The following is a 20,114-nucleotide window of genomic DNA, read 5'->3' as shown; positions in this document are numbered from 1 at the left end:
TATAGAGGAATCCAACTGATTTTTCTATGTTGGTCTTACATCCTGCCACTTTGTTGAATCCTCCAATGAGGTCAAGTAGAATTTTTACTGAGTTTGGGGGGTTTTCTATATATAGAATCATATCATCTGCAATAGAGTGAGTTTTAATTCCTCTTTGCCAATTCAGATGCCCTTAATTTCTCTATTTTGCCGTATAGCTCTAGGTAAGACTTCCATCACAATATTGAATAGGAGTGTTAACAAAGAGCATCCATGTCTGGTTCCTGTTCGCAGAATAAAGGAATTCAGTTACTCTCCACTGAGAGTAATGTAAGCTGTTGGTATTGTCTGTTGTTGTTTTTGTTGTTAAGTGTCGTCTAGTCAATTCCAAACCATAGTGATTCTTTATAGGTGATTCTGAAGAGCAGCTAGTGAGCTTGAAACACTGACCATCCAGTTCAAAGGGCTTTGCAATCTGGCACATTAATCCACAGTGCTACACCAGAACTCCTGGTTGGTTTTGTATATATGCTCTTAATTATGTTGAGGAATTTCCCTTCAATTCCTATTTTGTTGAGTGTTTTTATCAAGAATGGATGTTGGATTTTGTCAAATGCCTTTTCTGCATCAATCAATATGATCGTGTGTTGTTTTTTTTTGTTTGTTTGTTTATATGGTGGATTACATTGATTGTTTTTCTAATGTTGAACCATCCTTGCATCCCTGATATGAATCCCACTTGATCATGATGTATTATTTTTTTGATGTGCTGCTGGGTTTGTTGGCTAGGATTATGTTGAGAATTTTTGCATCTATGTTCATGAGGGATATTGGTCTCTAATTTTCTTTCTCAATGATGTCCTTCCCTGGTTTTGGTATGAGGGTTATGTCTTAGGAAGTTTTCCATCCTCTTCTATATTATGGAATAATTTGAGTAGAATTGTTGACAGCACTTCCCTGAATGTTTGGTGGAACTCATCAGTGAAACCATCTGGGCCTGGACTTCTTTTGGTTGGGAGCTTTTTGATGACCTGATCAATTTCTTCTTTTGTTATGGATCTGTTCAAGTCTTCTTCCTCACTCTGTTTTAGTTTAGGAAGGTTGTGTTTTTCAAAAAATGTATCCATCTCTTGTAAGTTTTCAAATTTGTTGGAGTACAACTTTTCATAGTATTCTGTTATTATCCTTTTGAGTGCCTTTGATTCCATCATGATATCGCCCATGTGGTTTTTAATGTGTGTTGTTTGTGTCTTCTCCCTCTTTTCTCTTGTTAGATTTGCCAATAGTTTGTTAATTTTATTAATCCTTTCAATGAACCAGCTTCTTGTCCTTTTAATTATTTGTATAGTTTTTCTGTTTTCTATCTCATTTATTTCTTCTCTGATTTTTATTATTTCTTTTCTTTTGGTGACTGTAGGTTCCCTCTGTTGGTCTCTTTCTAATTGCTGGAGATACTGTGCTAATGTGCTAATTTTGGTTGTTTCTTCTTTTTGGATATGTGCATTTATTGCAATAAATTGTCCTCTCAGCACTGCTTCTGCCGTGTCCCAAAGATTTTGATATGTTGTGTTTTCGTTCTCATTTGTTTCTAGGAAATTTTTGAATTCACGTTTAATTAATTTCTTCTTTTACCCAGTTGATTTTCAGTAGGGGGTTATTCAGTTTCCTGTATTAAACTCTATTTCCTTAGTCTTCTTATTGTTGATTTCTAGTTCTATGGCATTGTGGCCTGAAAAGATGCTTTGTAGTATTTAGATGTTTGTAAATTTATGGAGGCTTCCTTTGTGACCTACACATGGTCAATTCTGGAGATTAGATGTGCACTGGAAAAAAAATGTGTATTGTGCTGTTTAGGGGTTGAATGCTCTGTACATGTCTATGTGATCAAGTTGGTTGATTGTGCTGTTTAGTTCCTTTGTAGTTTTGTTGAGTTTCTTTCTGGTTGTTCTATACTTTTTTGAAAGTGGTGTACTAAAATCTCCCACTATAATTGTAGATTTATCTATTTCTTTCTTAAATTCTAGTAGGGTTTATATAAATATCTTGGTGCTCTTTTTTGGGAGGGTAGATGTTAATTATGGTCATGTCATCTTGCTCAATTGACTCTTTGATCATGAGATAGTGTCCTTTTTTATCTCTTATGCTGGTTTTTGTCTTAAAGTTTTCTTTATCAGAAATTAGAAATGCCACTCCTGCTTATTTATTGTTTCAGTTAGCTTGGTATATATTTTTCCATCCTTTAACTTTTAGTCTGTTTTTGTCTTTGTATGCACGATGTATCTCTTGCAGGCAGCATGTTGAAGGATCTTGTTTTCTTATCCATTCTGCCACTTTCTGTCTCTTCACTAGCTCATTTAATCCATTTACATTCAGTGTAATTATTGATACCTATGGATTAATTGCTATTACTATGGTAATTTTTTGTGATGCCCTTCGTTCCTTTGTTCTGCTTGCCTTCTTGTTCTGAGTTCATGTTTTTGTGCTAATTCTTGTCAGTTTCTTCTTAGTTTTATCATTTATTTGTCCTACTTGGATCTTCATTTTCTTGGTAAGTTGTGAAGTATTAATTTTTTTTTTTTTTTTGGAGTTACCCTATATTCTATTAAGTGGTCCCTGTATTTAAGAGAGTCTGTTGTATCCTGCAATCTACTTGACCTCCTCACCACCTGGATCACTGTTCCTATATTTTGTCCTTCTTTGACATTGTTAATATTTTGAACTTTGGTTGGCCTCACAGGTCCACTGAATTAATTGCTGTAATTTTGTTCTGTTCTGAACTCTGCTGTTGATTGAGTTCTAGGTGGTGTTGCCATGTCTGTCAATCTCTGGTTGTTGTCTGTTCTTTCTGGTTTTCATTCCAAAGAACTCCCTTTAGGATGTTTTGAAGCACTGGATTGGCTCTGACAAAATCTCTTAGCTTCTGTTTATCCTGGAATATTTTGATTGCCCCATCCTATTTGACTGACAGTTTTGCTAGATGATGATTCTTGCTTGGCAGTTTTTTTCTGTTTTTTTTTTTTTTTTTCTTTTTTTATATATGTCTCCCCATTGCCTTCTTGCCTGCATGGTTTCTGCTGAGAAGTCAGAACTTAATCTAATTCGCTTGCCTTTGTAGGTGACACTTCTCTTTTCCCAAGCTGCTTTTAGGATTCTCTCCTTGTCTTTGATTTTGGAGAACTTGATTATGATATGTCTTGGAGATTTTCTTTTGGGGTCTATCCTTCTTGGTGTTCATTCAGCTTTTTGAATGTTTATCTTCTCACCCTTCATGATGTTAGGGAAATTTTCTTCCAGTAGTTCCTGAACTATCTCCACTGTGGACTTCTGTGATTCTTCCTGTTCTGGAATGCCAATAATCCTTAAGTTATTCCTCTTCATGTTATCTAGCATGAATCTTAGACTCTCTTCAATTTTTTAACCTTTTTTCTGCTTGCTTTTCTATCTTAGCAGTATTGAGAGATTTGTCTTCCAGCTCATTGGTTTTGGCTTCCAGCTCCTCAATTCTACTCCTTCGCCTTTTCAGTGTATTTTCCATTTCTGATATTTTATTATTAATTGTCTAGACCTCTTTTTACAGGTTTTGAATTGTCTAGTGCTGTAGCTATCTTGTTTGATTGCTCCTGTAGCACTTTCCTAACTTCTTCCTTATTTCATTTGAATTTATTTCTACAGCATTCTTCTGAATTCCTTCTCAGGCAGATTCATAGCCCACTCTTCTACTGGAAAATCTGTGTCTACTTCCAGCTCATTTGTCTCAGTACTCTTTTCTGGTTTTGGACATGTGTTGAGATCTTTTGTTGTGTTTTTTTGGGGGGGCATGCTTAGTAGTTATGAGGGTTTTTAATGCTTAAATGGATGTATGGTGCTGTGTTGTTAAGCTTTACTGAGTGTCTCCTGGTGGATATGATCTGGAGATCGGCTTACTTTTCCATGTGTAATGTGTAGCAGCTGGCATTGGCTTTTGTCCAGATGGTGGGATATTATAGGATATGCTTGTGGTTTGGCTATATGAGCACAATTGCTGTCTCTTTATGGGTAAGGTAGGGGGAGAAAACTCCTGCTCCCAGGAAAAGAGTGAGGACAAAAGGACCAAATACAGAAACAATATAAAAGTAGAGACAAAAACCACCAATCAAATACAAAAACAAAATTGTAGTCGACTGTCTAGTAGGCTTTGCTGTGAAGGCAGAGATAAAGTGTCCTGTCTAGGTCAACTTTAGGGCTGTATCCCAGAGTCAGACATCAAAAGAAGCAGCCTGCAGGACTCTTCTCTGTGCCATGGGAAAACCGTGGGTGCAATGTTGGACCTTTTGGGGGTGTTCTCCTGCCCACCTGAAGGCATTCAGGCTGGGCAGTGAGTTCATGATCAGGGTGAGGAAGAAAGATACGTGAAAAGTGAAAGATGAAAAATCAGTCATACCTCTCTCTCCAGACATGCAGCTACATGGCTTCAAGCACTGGATCACTGCCTCCACTTGGCTGTTGAACATCTAATCTTAAGGTTAGCAGCCAAGTGTGTTATATATTTGTACCACACAGGCACTCCTGAATTGATTGTAGAAACTTTCGTCTCTGAAGAAAATTTAAAAAATAAATATTTTGCTCTCTCATTATTGGGTTAAGTGTATAGTCTTCCAACATTACTAAATAATAATAGTCATTTGTGTGCCTCGATTATGTTTGTTAAAAGATCAACCACAGTTACCTAAATTTATATTAACACATAATTTAGGTTTGAGAATTTCAATGAGATAGGACTGCATTTAGAGATCCTTAGAGACATTGCTGAGATATCTATGCCTCTTTGAAATCATCATGTTAGTAAATTGTTAGTTTGGCCTTGCACTTGATTTTCTGATTTCTAATCCAGGCTATAAGGAGCTTAGGTAGCATAGTAGTTACGAATTGGGCTGCTAACCTCAGGGTCAGCAGTTCAAAACTACCAGCTGTTCTGCAGGAGAAAGATGAAGCTTTCTGCTCCTGTAAAGATTTAAAGCCTCAGAAACTCTTAAAGGGTCGCTATGAGTTGGAACCAACTCCATGGCATATAACCACCAACACCACCAATCCAGGCTACATTCTTGGTGTCCATGGAAGCATCTTCAGGAGCCAAAAGAAATTCAATTGGGATTTCTCCTTGCACTACTCTATTCAGAACAGGAAATATATCACATGGACAAATAATCAAGTCAGTACCAACTCATAGAGACCCTATACACAACATAACAAAACACTGCCCAATTCTGAGCCAACCTCACAATTGTTGCCACACTTGAGCCCATTGATGCTGCCACTTTGCAAATCCATCTCACTGGGAGTCTTCCTCTTTTTCTCTTACCCTCCCTCCACCTTACCAAACATGATATCCTTTTCCAGCAACTGGTCCCTCCCAACCATATGTCCAAAGTATGAGAGACAAATTTTGGCCATCCTGGCCTCCAAGAAGCACTCTGGCTGCACTTCTTCCAACATAAATATCTTCGTTCCTTTGGCAGCCCATGACACTTTAAATATGCTCCTCCAACACCATAACTCAAAAGCATCAATTCTGCTATGGTGTTCCTTAGTCATTGTCCAGCTTTCTTTGAGAATACAACACTTCAAATCTCTAGATATAATGTTGTGGTGAGAATTTAAGACTAAGACAAAAGGTCCGATTAAATCATGTTCTAGTTCCCTTCCAATATGACTTAAGACTCAAAAATTTCTTTCCAGGCTAGTGATGCTATTATAAGTCTACCAAGCTAATGTTCTTTTTTAAAAAATGCATTTCTATGTAAATATGAAGATTTACCCACATTAATATTGCCAGCTCACTCAAAGGAACTATTATCAGAGCCTGTCATTCTGGTTCCCTACTTTCTTCCACTTAACAAAAATAACAACATCTCCCTGGAAGGGCCCCATATATAGAAAAAAATAGGGGAAATTAAAAGAAATATCTTTGCTAAATAGAGAAATTCCTATAAAACTTTAGTAGATACATATCTGAAAATATGTCATTGTTGATAAATGCCGCTGAGTCAGTTATGACTCATAGAGACCCTGTATAGGGTTTCCAAAGAGTAGCTGGTGGGGTTAAACTACCACCTTTGTGCTTGGTAGTCTAGTGGTGATCTTGCAGCGCCATACCAACATGAGTTGAAGTAAACATTTGGAAGAAACAATGGATTTTCTGATTTTGTTGCTCTCTTCTGATGCCTGCATATTAATAAAAACATTCTGACATAACTCACTTACAGCCTGGGTTTGTGATACCATTCACAGCAAATATTATAAGGATGGCCATTACTGACTGACCAATTTCACTACTACCTTCATAAATTTTCTTAGTTTTCTTTTTTTCCTTTTATTTCAGTAAGTGCGGCAAAAGAATTCCCTGAGAGAAAGATATATGAAGTGGTTTATCCCAGAAGAATTCACCCGTTGCATAAAAGAGAGATAGACAACTTTAAGAAGTCAAATCAACAGGTACAACTTTTGCATTATCAGAGAATCTTCATTTGAAATATGTATACCTTTTTTAAACCATCAAATGTATTTTGTGAAATTTTCAGTTATTAAGGTTTGGAGTTAAATAACATTAATGACCAACTTTGTGTTTATTTTTACCTATCTTTTAAAATATTCACTATAACTCAAAGTTCTATTATTATCCTCATTTTGCAAATTAAGAATCCTAGATGTCAGATTTCCAGTTCTGGTGGCTGCTGAGGCAGAGTCAGGTAGGACGGGTTCCATGGGGGAAGGATTGAAAATGCAGAGAAGCTGCTCTCACAGAACAGCACCAGAGCTCTGGCTCTAGCATACGGTGCAGGTTGTCAGTTTCCTGCTCACACCATTGAAAAAATCATGGTATAAAGAAAAATACTGCAATTTAGGAATCACTCTAGGTGAAGGACTCCCTCTGCAGCCATCAGGCCTGGGTAGAGTTCAGAGTTAGGGGCTGCAGCCAGACTGCCACAGGGAATCGGTGCTAAAAGCAATGCCATGACATTTGCAAAAGGAGGTGTAGTAGGGGGGATTCTACACATTTTTTCCTCCTCTTCCCTGTTGTACCTTCTTTGCCCAGCCCAGACGCCTTCAGACAGGTGGGTATGCACCTCAAGAAATGGGGTTCAACGTTAAGCCCACAGTTTTTCCCATGGCAAAGAGAGAAAGAGCCCTATCAGACCTAAGGGCAAAAAACAAGTCCAGGCCCAGATGGCTTCACTGGTGAGTTCTACCAGACATTCAGGGAAGAGCTGTCACCAATTCTACTCAAATTATTCCAGAATATAGAAAATGACAGAACACTTCATAATAATTTTTATGAAGCCAGCATAAACCTCATACCAAAAAACAGGGAAAGATATCACCAAGAATGAAAACTATAGATCAATATCCCTCATGAACATAGACACAAAAATTCTCAACAAAATCCTAGCCAAGAATCCAGCAGCACAACAAAAAAATAATACATCATGACCAAGTGGGTTCATAAAAGGGATGCAAGAATGGTTCAACATTATAAAAACAATCAATGTAATCCACCATATAAATAAGAAAAAGGAAAGAACCACATGATCATATCAATTGATACAGAAAAGGCATTTGACAAAATCCAACATCCATTCCTGAAAAACAAAAAACAAAAACAACACTCAACAAAGTGGAAATTGAAGGGAAATTCCTGAACATAATCAAGAGCATATATACAAAACCAACAGCCTACATCACTCTCAATGGAGAGAAACTGAAAGCCTTCCATTGGCAAACAAGAACCAAACAAGGATGCCCTTTGTCACCACTCTTATTCAATATTATTCTGGAAGTCTTAGCCAGAGCTATATGGCAAGGTAGTGAAATTGAAGGCATCCAAATTGGCAAAGAGGAAATAAATTGTCTCTATTTGCAGATGATATGATCCTATACATAGAAAAGCCCAAAGACTCAGTAAAAAAACCTACTAGACCTCATTGGAAGATTCAGCAAAGTGGCAGGGTACAAGATCAACATATAAAAATCAGTTGGATTACTCTACAATAACAATGACAGCATTGAAAAGGACATTAAGAAAGCAATGACATTTACAATTGCCACACAAAGGATGGAATATCTAGGAATAAATGTAACCAGAGAAACAAAGGACTTATACAATGAAAACTATAAAACACTACTACAAGAAACCAAAAGACACTTACAAAAGTGGAAGAACATACCATGATCTTGTATAGGAAGAATCAACATTGTGAAAATGTCAATACTTCCCAAAGCAATTTACAAATATAATGCAATCCCAATCCAAATTCCAATGACATTCTTCAAAGAGATGGGAAAGAAAATTTCAAAGTTTATATGGAAAGGAAAGAGACCCAGGATAAGCAAAGCACTGCTTAAGAAGAAGAACAGAGTTGGACGCCTCTCACTCCATGATTACAAAATCTACTACATGGTTACAGTGGTCAAAACAGCCCGGACTGATACAATGAAAGACACATTGATCAATGGAACAGAATAGAGAATCCAGAAATTAGCCCATCCACATACATCCAACTGATTTTCAACAAAGTGCCTAGGTATATTGCATGGGGAGGAGATAGTCTCTTTAACAGATGGTGCTGGCAGAACCAGAAAGCAATATGCAAAAGATTGAAACAAGACATTCACCTTATGCCCTGTGCTAAAACCAACTCAGCACACATTAAAGACCTAAATATGAATCCCAAAATTATGAAGGTCATCAATGAAAAAAAAAGGACAAATGTGAGGGCTCTAATACAGGGACTACACAGACTACCAAACATTTTGAAAATTGAGCAAACAAAAGTAGACAAAATAGATGATTGGAACATACTAAAAATTAAAAACTTATGTGCATCAAAGACTTCACCAAAAGAGTGAAAAGGGAACCCACTGAATGGGAAAACATCTTTTGCAATGACACATCTAACAAGGGATTCATTTCTAAAATATATAGGAAACTACAACACCGCTACAAGAAAAAGACAAGTAACCCAATTACAAAATGGGCACAGGACATGTAGACACTTCACCAAGGAAGATATCTGCACAGCCAACAAACATATGAAGAAATGTTCATGATCACTAGCCATTGTTCTTGTTGTTAAGTGCCGTCGAGTCGACTGCGACCCATAGCGACCCTGAATAGGGTTTCCAAGGATCAACTGGTGAGTTTGAACCACCGACCTTGCAGTTCAAACAACTTTGCAGTTTGACACATTAGCCCATTAGCCATTATTGAGACGCAAATCAAAACAACAATGAAATATTATCTCACAACAGCAATAACGGCAAAGATCAAAAAAAAGTAAATGATAATAAATTCTGGCAAGGATGCGGAGAGACTGGGACCCTCCTACATTGTTGGTGGGATTGCAAAATGGTCCAACCACTCTGGAAGGCAATATGGCACTTCCTCAGAAGGTTGGAAATAGATATACCTTATGATCCAGCAATTCCTCTACTTGGTATTTACCCACAAAAAATACAAGCCATAATGGGTATAGATATAATCACACCAATGTTCATAGCAGCACTATTTACAATAGCAAACAGATGGAGACAGCCTAAGTCCTCATCAATTGAAGAATGGTTAAACAAACTCTGGTACATACACACAATGGAATACTATGCCACCTTGAAGAACAACAAGGAAGCTGCAAACCACCACATAACATGGATGAACCCTGAGGACATTATGCCGAGTGAACTCAGTCAGTCACAAAAGGAGAGATTCTGCATAGGACCATTATTGTAAAAGATTAAGAAAAAGAACCCACCCTAAATGGGGGGAAATTATATATATATTTCCTAATCACCAGGATATATGGGATAAGAGGAGGGGAGGGAGGGAGGGGAAGATAGAGCACAAGGTAAGGAATAGACACCGGATACCTTGGGTGTGGGAAGTGGGGGGGGGGAGAAACAATACACAAGAAGGGGTAGAGGAATTGAAGAACAAGGCTGATGGAAGAACAGTTATGCAGGTTTGATTGGGCTAAGTGGGACAGAGGTAAATGATGAAGTATGCAAAACCTTGGGACAATAGGGCTCTGGCATAAAGGGACTGAGGCATGGTTTGAAGGGGTAAAAGAGGGGAGTAATATTAAGATACTTGGCTGTCTTTTGGATTTTGGTTTCCCTTGTCTATCACTGTAAAATAGACACCAGAAGGAGGTAGAAAGGAATGGCCAGAAACATCACTACAGAAAGCTTGTAAGTCCATCTTCAGCCTACAACTGATTGGAATACCTTAAAGAGGGCTTGAAATTGCACAGTGAAAGATGCTTCCTGAGGAGCCTTTACATTGCATAAGTCCACACGTGGAATCCAGAACCCCATCCAGAATCATCTGAGGTAGGAAATCTCCACTGGAAAAGATGAGTAGACCAGCCTGGAGTGGCTAGAAGAACAGAAGATACTTCATGAAAGAAAGACTGGCAGGAAAAATCTGAAAAAAATAATGACAGTCTGATTGATTACTACAGGAACAAGTAAGCTGTTTGCCCAGGAGCCATAAAGACAAGTGGTCAGGACCTCTCAAAGCAAACACCCTTCCAAGACTGAGACTCAAGGGGAATACACGAGCAGACATGTGGTCTGGCTGGTGACAACATTGATCACCGATAAGAGGAAGTGGGGGAAAAAACAATGAAGTTGCGAGCTAAGTCCAACCACATTCAATAGATCCCTGTGAACCTGGGTGGAGACCTGGATGGCCAGCAGTACAATAAGACCCAGGCACTCATGGGCCCAGAGGCAGTGACATGACCACAGAGGACTAGAACGGAGAATGAAGCATCTAGATGATAAGTGAGGGGAGATGCACAAGAACACCCATACTTGCAGATAGTACCTATTTGACCTGGCTTCAATTGCTTGATGATCAGAACTCGACTAGAAGAAGAAAGAAGAATGAAAAAAAAAAGTAACCTGTTACAATTTGATGAATTTTACCTATACATATGGATGCAGTAGCTAAAAAGAGGGAACAAATCTTTACAGCAAGGATCATTCCCACCTCTCCATACACAGAGTAGACAGGTATGGGCAACTTAGACATTGGTTACCCAAAATGGGGGGTCTATAAAGGCAAGAAGCGACCGGCTTACAAGCTTTCAAGAGGGAACCTAGATCCAGAGGGTATGGAAGAAGGTAGAATCTCCACTGAATGACTTCAAATATGTTGGGACCAGGCTGAGGAAAGGAAATGGGGATAAGACTCTTGTGGTACAATGGTGAATAATTGTTATCAGGACTGACTGTGAGGGTAGAAAATGTAGAGGTAGATGTTTTTTGACGAAAGGAGGGAAGAGATTGATTTTGCAGCCCCGGAGCGGCGGTCCGTGGGACCATCAGGTGAGAAGAGCGGAGAGCGGGATCCTACCCAGAAAGGCAGTGACGCCAGGGTTAGAGACAGAGATGATGACTTGGACAGATGGAGTGGCTGGGGACACTGAACTCAGGGAGGGAGAGGGGCTGTGTGCTGATGGCCGGGGTGGGCCTGTGGTGTGTACCCTTTGGTTATTTGATGATGTATGAGGTGATTGTAATCATTGCAATGAAACAAAATACAATAGGATGAATGTAAAACTGATATTCTTCCATGTAAACCTCACAATAAAAACATTAAAAATAAAAAGAAAAACAAAAATTATATTAAAAAAAGAATTCTAGATGTGAAATAAACTATCGAAGGTAAGACAGTAAAACTTAATGTTTTATAGAAATTTATAATTTTTCTGTATGCTTCCAAATAAAAGGATAACCTATGTTGTATATCATCTATCTATCTATCTATCTATCTATCTATCTATCTATCTATTCATAAACATCACAGGCACACAAAACCAAGACTATTAAAACAGAAGCATCATATTATAGATGAATAAATACATAAGTACATATTAAATGAGGATGTATTATTGTAACTGAATATGAGATGTATCTTGGTGTTTTCTAAGTGGACATCTATTAAAGTAAATATAATTCTGACTAGTTAAGGAAATAATGCACTCTCCTCAGTTAATAAATATTTATAAGTTGTAACAAGAAAGATGGAACAAGATGATTCATTCAACAGCAGTTTTCTAATTACCTGTACTCTGAAGTTTACTGATGGAAACTAGGAAAATGCACTTAAGTGAAACATGAACAATGACTTACATAAATATTCTGAGTTATAACTTTTTAGGAATACATGTTCACTCATTGTATTCATCTTTTACAGATTCATTCACTCACTGTATTCTGAGATATTCTTCTGAGATAGATATATTTATAGCAAGGGAATCTGTAGTAAACCCTGTTGCCCAAAATAACTATCTTCCAACAACAACAAAATTTCCTCTGAATTCGAATGGGCCCCTTATGTATGCAACAAATTACCTTTCAATAGAACTTTCTTCAAACGCTTTCTGGAAGTATCTTAAAAAAATGATACCAGATTTTTTTTCTCATTTAATATTTTGAGGAAAATTCAAATTCAGGTAAAGTGTGAAAATTTTCAGTTGTGAAAAAAAAAATCACAGGTATAAGGTAAGAATTTTCACAACTTTAAAAATAAATCTATTATGAGCCCCATCCAGAACCATCTGAGGTAGCACATTCCCACTTGAAAGGACAAGCAGGCCAGCCTGGAACAGCTAGAAGAACAGAAAAGATACTTCTTGAAAGAAAGACCAGCAGGAAAAATCCCCCCCACCCCCAAAAATGGCAGTATGATTGGCCACTACAAGAACAAGCAAATTGTTCACCAGGGAGCCATTAAGGCAAGCAATCAATTCCCTTCAGGACAAACCCCAATCCAAAACTGAAACTCAAAGGGAACACATGAGCAGGCATGTAAGCTTGTTGGCGACCACAATGGTCTCCTGGTGAGTGGAAGAGAGGAAAAGACAGCAATGAAGATAGGTGCTGAGTTCTACCACATTCTGTCAACCTGGAGATGAGAGAAAGAAGAAGAAGGAACATTTGGTCCAAAGTGTGGTGAGACCTGGGGACTTCTGGATCCATGGATGAAGTCATAGCCACTGAGGACTAGAGCTGAGAGTGAAGCCTCCAGCTGATATGAAATGAGGGGAGAGGCACAAGAACAAACTTCTTGTAGATAGAACCCATTTGCTCTATCTTTAATGGCTTGATCTCAACTAGAGGAAAATATAACAACAACAAATATATATATATGGAAACAAGTATAAATTTTTACAATTGGATGAACTTGACCTATGCTTATGGATGTTGTTGTTGTTGTTGTTAGGTGCCATCAAGTCAGTACCAAGTCGTAGCGACTTTAAGCACAGTAGAACGAAATACTGCCGGATCCTGAGCCAACTTCACTATGGTAATGGAGCAGCCGGGGACTCTAGACCCAGAGAGGGAGAGGGGCTGTGTACTGACAACCAGTGGTCAGGCTTTCAGGGTATACCCTTTAGTTGGTTGATGATGCATGAAGGGAATCATAACCGTGACAATGAAATGATATACGATAGGATGAATGTAAAGCTAATTTCCATGTAAAATATCACATAATTCACAATAAAACATTAAAAAAAAAAGATAATGATTCAGCAAAGTGGCATGGTACATGATAAACATACAAAAATCAGTTGGATTCCTCTATACTAATAATGACAATGCTGAAAAAGACATTAGGAAATCAATGTCATTTACAATAGCTGCCCAAAGGATGAAATATTTAGGAATAAATGTAACCAGAAAAACAAAGGAACTATACAAAGAAACCTACAAAACACCACTACAAGAAGCCAAAAGAAACTTACAAAAATGGAAGAATATACCTTGCTCCTGGATAGGAAGACTTAACGTTGTGAAAATGTCAATACTACCCAAAGCAATTACACATATAATGCAATCCTAATTCAGATTCCAATGACATTCTTCAAAGAGCTGGACAAACAATTACAAACTTTATATGGAAAGGAAAGAGACCAAGGATAAGCAAAGCACTGATTAAGAAGAAGAACAGGGTGGGAAGCCTCTTACTCCCTGATTTCAAAATATTCTACATGGCTACAGTGGTAAAAACAGCCTGGTACTGGTACAATGAAAGTTACATGTATCAATGGAACAGAATTGAGAATCCAGAAATTAACTTATCTACATGCAGACAAATTAACCTATCTATTTGGCAGACAAATGGCCAAAGTACATTAAGTGGAGAAGACATAGTCTCTTCAACAGATGGTGCTGGCAAATATGGAAATCAATACACAAAAGACTGAAACAAGACCTTTTCCTCATGCCATATACAAAGACCAAGTCAGCATGGATTAAACACCTAAATGTGAATCTCAGAATTATAAAAATCATCAGTGAAAAAATAGGGACAAATGTAACAGCTTTAATCCAGGGCACACACAGACTACCAAACATTGCAAAAAACTATCATATAATTCACAATAAAACATTTAAAAAAAAAAGAAGAAGAAATAGATGATTGGGGTATTCTGAAAATTAGAATCTTATGTGCATCAAAGAATTTCATCAAAAGAGTAAAAAGGAAGCACAAAGAATGAGAAAAAATCTTTTGCAGTGACATATCAGACAAGGGACTAATTTTTAAAGTCTATAGGAAACTATAGCACTTCTACAAGAAAAAGACAAGTAACCCAATTAAAAAATGGGCACAAGACATGAACACTCACTTCACCAAAGAAGAGATTCAGGCAGCCAACAAGCATATGAAGAAATGTTTACGATCATTAGCCATTGTTGTTGTAGTTGTTAAGTGCCATAGAGTCGGTTCCAATCCATAGTGACCCTGTATAGAGTTTCTAAGGAGCCGCTGGTGAGCTTGAACCACTGAAATACAGTTTAATTGGCTTTGAAGTCTGGCACATTAACCTACAGCACCACTAGATGTAAATCAAAACAACGAGATATTATCTCACACCAGCAATAATAGTAAAGTTCAAAAATGCAGAGGACAATAAATGCTGGCAAGGATGTGGAAAGACTTGGACCCTCCTACATTGCTGGTGGGAATGCAAAATGATCCAACCACTTGAAAACAGTATGGCACTTACTCAGAAAGTTAGAAATACAAATACCTTATGATCCAGCAATTCTTCTAGTGGTATATAGCCACAAGAAATACGAGCCACAACACAAGTAGATATATGCACAAGTCACAATAGCAAAAAGATGGACACAGCCCATGTGCCCATCAATGGAAGAATAGATAAACAACCTTTGGTACATACACACAATGAAATTTTATGTGACATTGAAGAATAATAAGGAAGCTGTAAACCACCACATAACATGGATGAACCTTGAGGACATTATGCTGAATGAAATTAGTCAGTCACAAAAGGACAGATATTGCATAAGACCACTATTGTAAAAGCTTAAGAAAAGGTATAAATACTAAAATGGGGGGAAATTATTTGTTGGTTACCGGTGGGGGTGGGGTGGGGTCTTTGGGGGAGGTAGAGGGAGGCAACGATAGAGCAGAGGGTAGGGGGCAGACATATCATAGTTTGGGTGTTAGGGAGGGCAATACACAAGAAGGGAGAGGGGGTGGAAGAACAAGGTAGAAAGGGGAACACTGAGACAAGTTTGTATGGGCTAAGTTGGACAGAGGTAAATAGTGACATATACTCAACCCTAGAATAACAGGGCTCTGTGATACAGGGATCGAGGCATAATGTGAAGAGGGAAAATAATACTAAGACGGAATAATACTAAGATGGTTGCCTGTCTTATGAATATTGGTTTCCTTTGCCTACTATTGTAAGACACTTGAATGGGATAGAAAACATGATTACAGAAGCTTGTAAGCCTGTCTTTAGCCTATAACTGATTTGAATACTTAAAAGGGGTTCTACAACTTCCCCAGTGAAATTAGGCTTCTTGTGGAGTCTTTACAGTGTATAAGACCTTAGGTGGAAGCCTGAGCCCCAACCAGAACATTCTGAGATGCGGCATTCCCACTAGAAAGGACCAGCAGACCAGCCTGGAATAGATAGAGCAACAGAAGATGCATCTTCAAAGAAATATCATCAGGAAAAACCCAAAACAAAGTGGCAGTATGATTAGCTACTACAAGAATAAGCAAGTTGTTCACTTGGAAACCATCAAGGCAAGCAATCAAGTCCCTTCAGGACAATCCCTCCTCTAAGACTGAAACTCAAAGGGAACACATGAGCAGGCATGTAAGCTTGCTGGCGACTACATTGGTCTACTGGTGAGTGGAAGAGGGGGAAAGATAGCAATGAAGAAATGGGTTAAGTTCAACTACGTTCAATAGATTCCCATTGATCTGGAGATGAGAAAGATAAAAGGAAGGGCTGGTTGGTCTAAAGTGTGGTGAGACCTGGGGACACCTGGGCCCATGGACAAGGACATAGACATAGAGGGCTAGAACTGAGAGTGAAGCATTCAGCTGATATGAAGTGAGGGTAGTCACACAAGAACTCCCAAACTTGCAGATAGTACTTATTTGACTTGTCTCAGAACTCAACTAAAAGACGATTAAAAAAATAAGATAAAATAAATGGAGATAAATTGCTACAATTTGATGAACTTGACCTATACTAATGGATGTGTTGTTGTTGTTGTTGTTAAGTGCCGTGGAGTCGGTTCTGACTCATAGCGACCCTGCACAGCGTTTCTGAAGCTGTAAATCTTTATGGGAGCAGAACGCCTCATCTTTCTCCCGCGGAAGCACTGGTAGTTTCGAACTGCTGACCTTGCGGTTCTCAGTCCGATTCATAACCACTATGCTACCAGAGCTCCTTGGATGTAGTACCTCAAAATACCAACCAAGGAAAGGAGTCTTCACATCAAGTATCAATACAATCCTCTTTGTGTACAGGGTAGATCGGGACAGACAACTTAGACATTGGCTACCTAAACTGAGGGGGCAATACAGTAAAGAAGGCTTCCTGCGGAGCCTTTGCATTGAATAAGGTCATATGTAGAATCCTGATCCCCATCCAGAGTCTCCTGAGGTGGGAAATTTCTACTTCAAAGGACAAGCAGACCAGCCTGGAGCAGCTAGAAGAACAGAAGATACTTCTTGAAAGACCAGCAAAATTCATGGAAATTTTTCATTTTTTTAAAAGTCATATTCTGTTAACTGATGATGCATTGAGTGGATTATAATAATTGTAATGAAACAAAGTATATGACTTGCTGAATGTAAAACTGATGATCTACCCTGTAAACTTTCACTCAATTCAAAGTAAAAATTTAAAAAAGAAAAGAAAAGACAAATTTCTGTGAATTTTGTGTAGTCCCCTCATACTGATAGATTCCCTCCCTGACATCCTGCTTTAGTGGTAGTCAGTATTATACCATTTATTGATTTTTAAAAAATATTAATTCATATCTATAGTGTTAGTGTGTGTGTGTGTTTGTGAGTATATCTTATTGGTCAATAAAAAAATACTGTTTTCTCTATTGTTAACATGTCCTTAATTTTCCTTCACTCTTGCACCAAATTTCTTTCTGGTATCATAGAAAGTATTTAAATACTTGTTGATCCAATGGAATTCTTGCAAAGAACATATTCTATCTTCTAAAGAAAATAAAAACACTGCAACAAATCCCCAGATAGCCAAAAGAGATTTTGCCTAAATGTTTTGAGTGTTTAGTGACAATGTCATATGGGAAATCATACACATTTTTATTTTTGAAATTTAATTTATCCCAATTTCAAGGTCTTTTCTGTTCCTTTTAGGGGTTATTGGGCATAATGCATATGATGGAATGAGCATGGAATACTTCCACAGTGTCTCACAAACACACATAACTCAACTGTGTGTATATCTTAGTATCCAGGTGATGATGTTTTCATCTGCTGGATGATACCTTTGGAGTATTCCATAGCAAGTATATGGTTGATCCATTAATGAGTAACTCCTGACTAAAGAAACATTCCGAAAGAACTGATCTAATTTTCCCATCTACTAATTTCCATGCGCTGATATCTCAGAATCTCATCTCCTTTTGAGAGTAACTGATCTTTATTTTACATTATTTCTCAAATCTAATGGATTCCCTAATGTATAGGGTGGCAAGATTTAGCAAATAAAAATGCAAGTTTCCCAGTTACAGTTGAATTTCACATTAATCACAAATCAGGTTTCATTATGTCTCAATTATTGCACAGGACATTTTGTTGTTGTTTTTGTTGAGTGCTGTGGAGTTGGTTCTGACTCAGAGCAATATTTTATAGAGTTTCCTAGGAGCAGCTGGTGAGTTTGTACCACTGAACTTGTGGTTCACAGTCCAATGCTTATCCTAAAGTATCACAATTTAAAAACTATTCACTTTTTATCAGAAATTAAAATTTCATTGGGTGCCCTGTATTTTATATGGCAACGCTATCCATGTGACTTTCATGATGCATCTGTAGACAACCTTGTGTAGTCCTCCTGTGGTGCTTTGGATAAACACTGAACTGATAACCAGTAGATTGGCAGTTCAAACCACCAAGTTGTTATGAGTTAGAACCAACTTGATGGTGCTTAACAACAGTAATTGTTAATGCAATGCACTGCAAAGTTGGTTTGAACTACAAGGTCAGCAGTTCAAGCTCACCAGTTGCTCCTTGGAAACCCTATACAAGGTCTCTATTTGTCAGAACCGACTTGACAGCACTCAACAACAACAACAACAACATAAGCTACTATATATTGCAATCCTACCCCAGTCGAGTTACTGCATTCTTTTAAGCATAAACTGTAGAAGTTAGTGACATCCTTTTCTGTCCTGAAGCAGTAACATGTTTTCCATTTTCATAGTATTTTTCCTTTCTGCTGCTCACAGCTTCTGGCTAATACAAATTCTGTCCTATGGGTACAAATTAAGTTCTTTATGGTTTTTGCATTGAGACTACTGTTCTGCCTGTTCAAAGATTTCATTAGTAATTATTTGAAAATAATTACTTCAGAATTCATAATCCAGTTGTATGACAAGAGGACCTCTACCTGGGTCTCAATGCAGTTAAAATGCAACTGTGCCCTATAGTGAAACAGAGAGCCATGCCACTGACATTACCTGTCATAGGAGCTAAGCAAATGTCCTTATATTTCCAAACTTCATCACACATAAGCATCCTAGTTCATATCAGAGTTTGAATGTGATAACCCTGTCTAATAGTTTATTGGAAGAAGACTTGTTGTTGTTGTTAGGTGCCATCAAGTCGGTACTGACTCATAGAGTCCTTATGCATAGCAGAACAAAACACTACCTGATCCTGGGCCAACCTCACTACTGTTGCCACACTTGAGTCCATCGATGCTGCCACTTGGCCAATCCATCTCGTTGGGAGTCTTTCTCTTTTTCTCTTACCCTCCACCTTACCAAACATGATATCCTTCTCCTGTGACTGGTCCCTCCTGACAATATGTTTGAAGTATGAGAGACAAAGTTTGGCCATCTTGGCCTCTGGCTGCATTTCTTCCAAAATGGATCTACTGGTTCTTTTGGCAGCCCATGGCACTTTCAATATTCTCCTCCAACACTATAACTCAAAAGCATCAATTCTTCTATAGTCTTTCTTATTCACTGTCAAGCTTTCACATGCATATGAGGTTATTGAAAATGCCATGGCTTAGGTCAGGCACACCTTAGTCCTCAAGCTGACATCTATGCTTTTCAACACTTTAAAAAGGTCTTGTGCAGCAGATTTGCATAATACAATATGTCATTTGATTTCTTGACTGCTGCTTCTATGTGCATTGATAGTGGATCCAAGAAGAATGAAGTCCTTAACAACTTCAATCTTTTCTCCATTGATAAGAATGTTGTTTATTGGTCCAGTGGTGAGGATTTTTGTTTTATTGATATTGAGATGTAATCCATGCCAAAGGCTGTGCTCTTAGATCTTCATCAGTAAATGTTTTAGGTGCTCTTCACTTTCAGCAAGCAAGGTTGTGTCATCTGCATATCGCAGGTTGTTAATGAATCTTCCTCCAATTCTGATGTCACATTTTTCTTCATATAACCCAGCTTCTAGAACCTTGAATATCCCTTGATATTGATTATATGATTAATGATTATATGATTATAATATGTATATATATGTGTATATATATATAGGCAAATGAATGAATAAATTAATGTGACTCTAGTACATTTCCAAAACCATATCTGTAAGG

General features: G+C 37.9%; 1 protein-coding gene across 1 annotated transcript in view; it reads left to right on the top strand.

The window, feature by feature from the left end:
* ADAM28 (ADAM metallopeptidase domain 28) overlaps positions 1–20,114 on the top strand; it is a gene marked incomplete at its 5' end in the record, with an annotated part of 109,959 nt that overhangs the window by 1,904 nt on the left and 87,941 nt on the right. The window contains one exon of the mRNA XM_006864444.1: positions 6,338–6,450. Coding sequence (XP_006864506.1) covers positions 6,338–6,450 — 113 coding nt within the window. The remainder of the gene's footprint in view (positions 1–6,337; positions 6,451–20,114) is intronic.

The sequence above is a fragment of the Chrysochloris asiatica genome, unplaced genomic scaffold (genome assembly GCF_000296735.1).
Source record: "Chrysochloris asiatica unplaced genomic scaffold, ChrAsi1.0 scaffold00064, whole genome shotgun sequence".
In the NCBI taxonomy this organism is placed as follows: Eukaryota; Metazoa; Chordata; class Mammalia; order Afrosoricida; family Chrysochloridae; genus Chrysochloris; species Chrysochloris asiatica.
The sequence above is the reverse complement of the archived record's forward strand: the minus strand, read 5'-3'. Positions and strand labels throughout refer to the sequence as shown.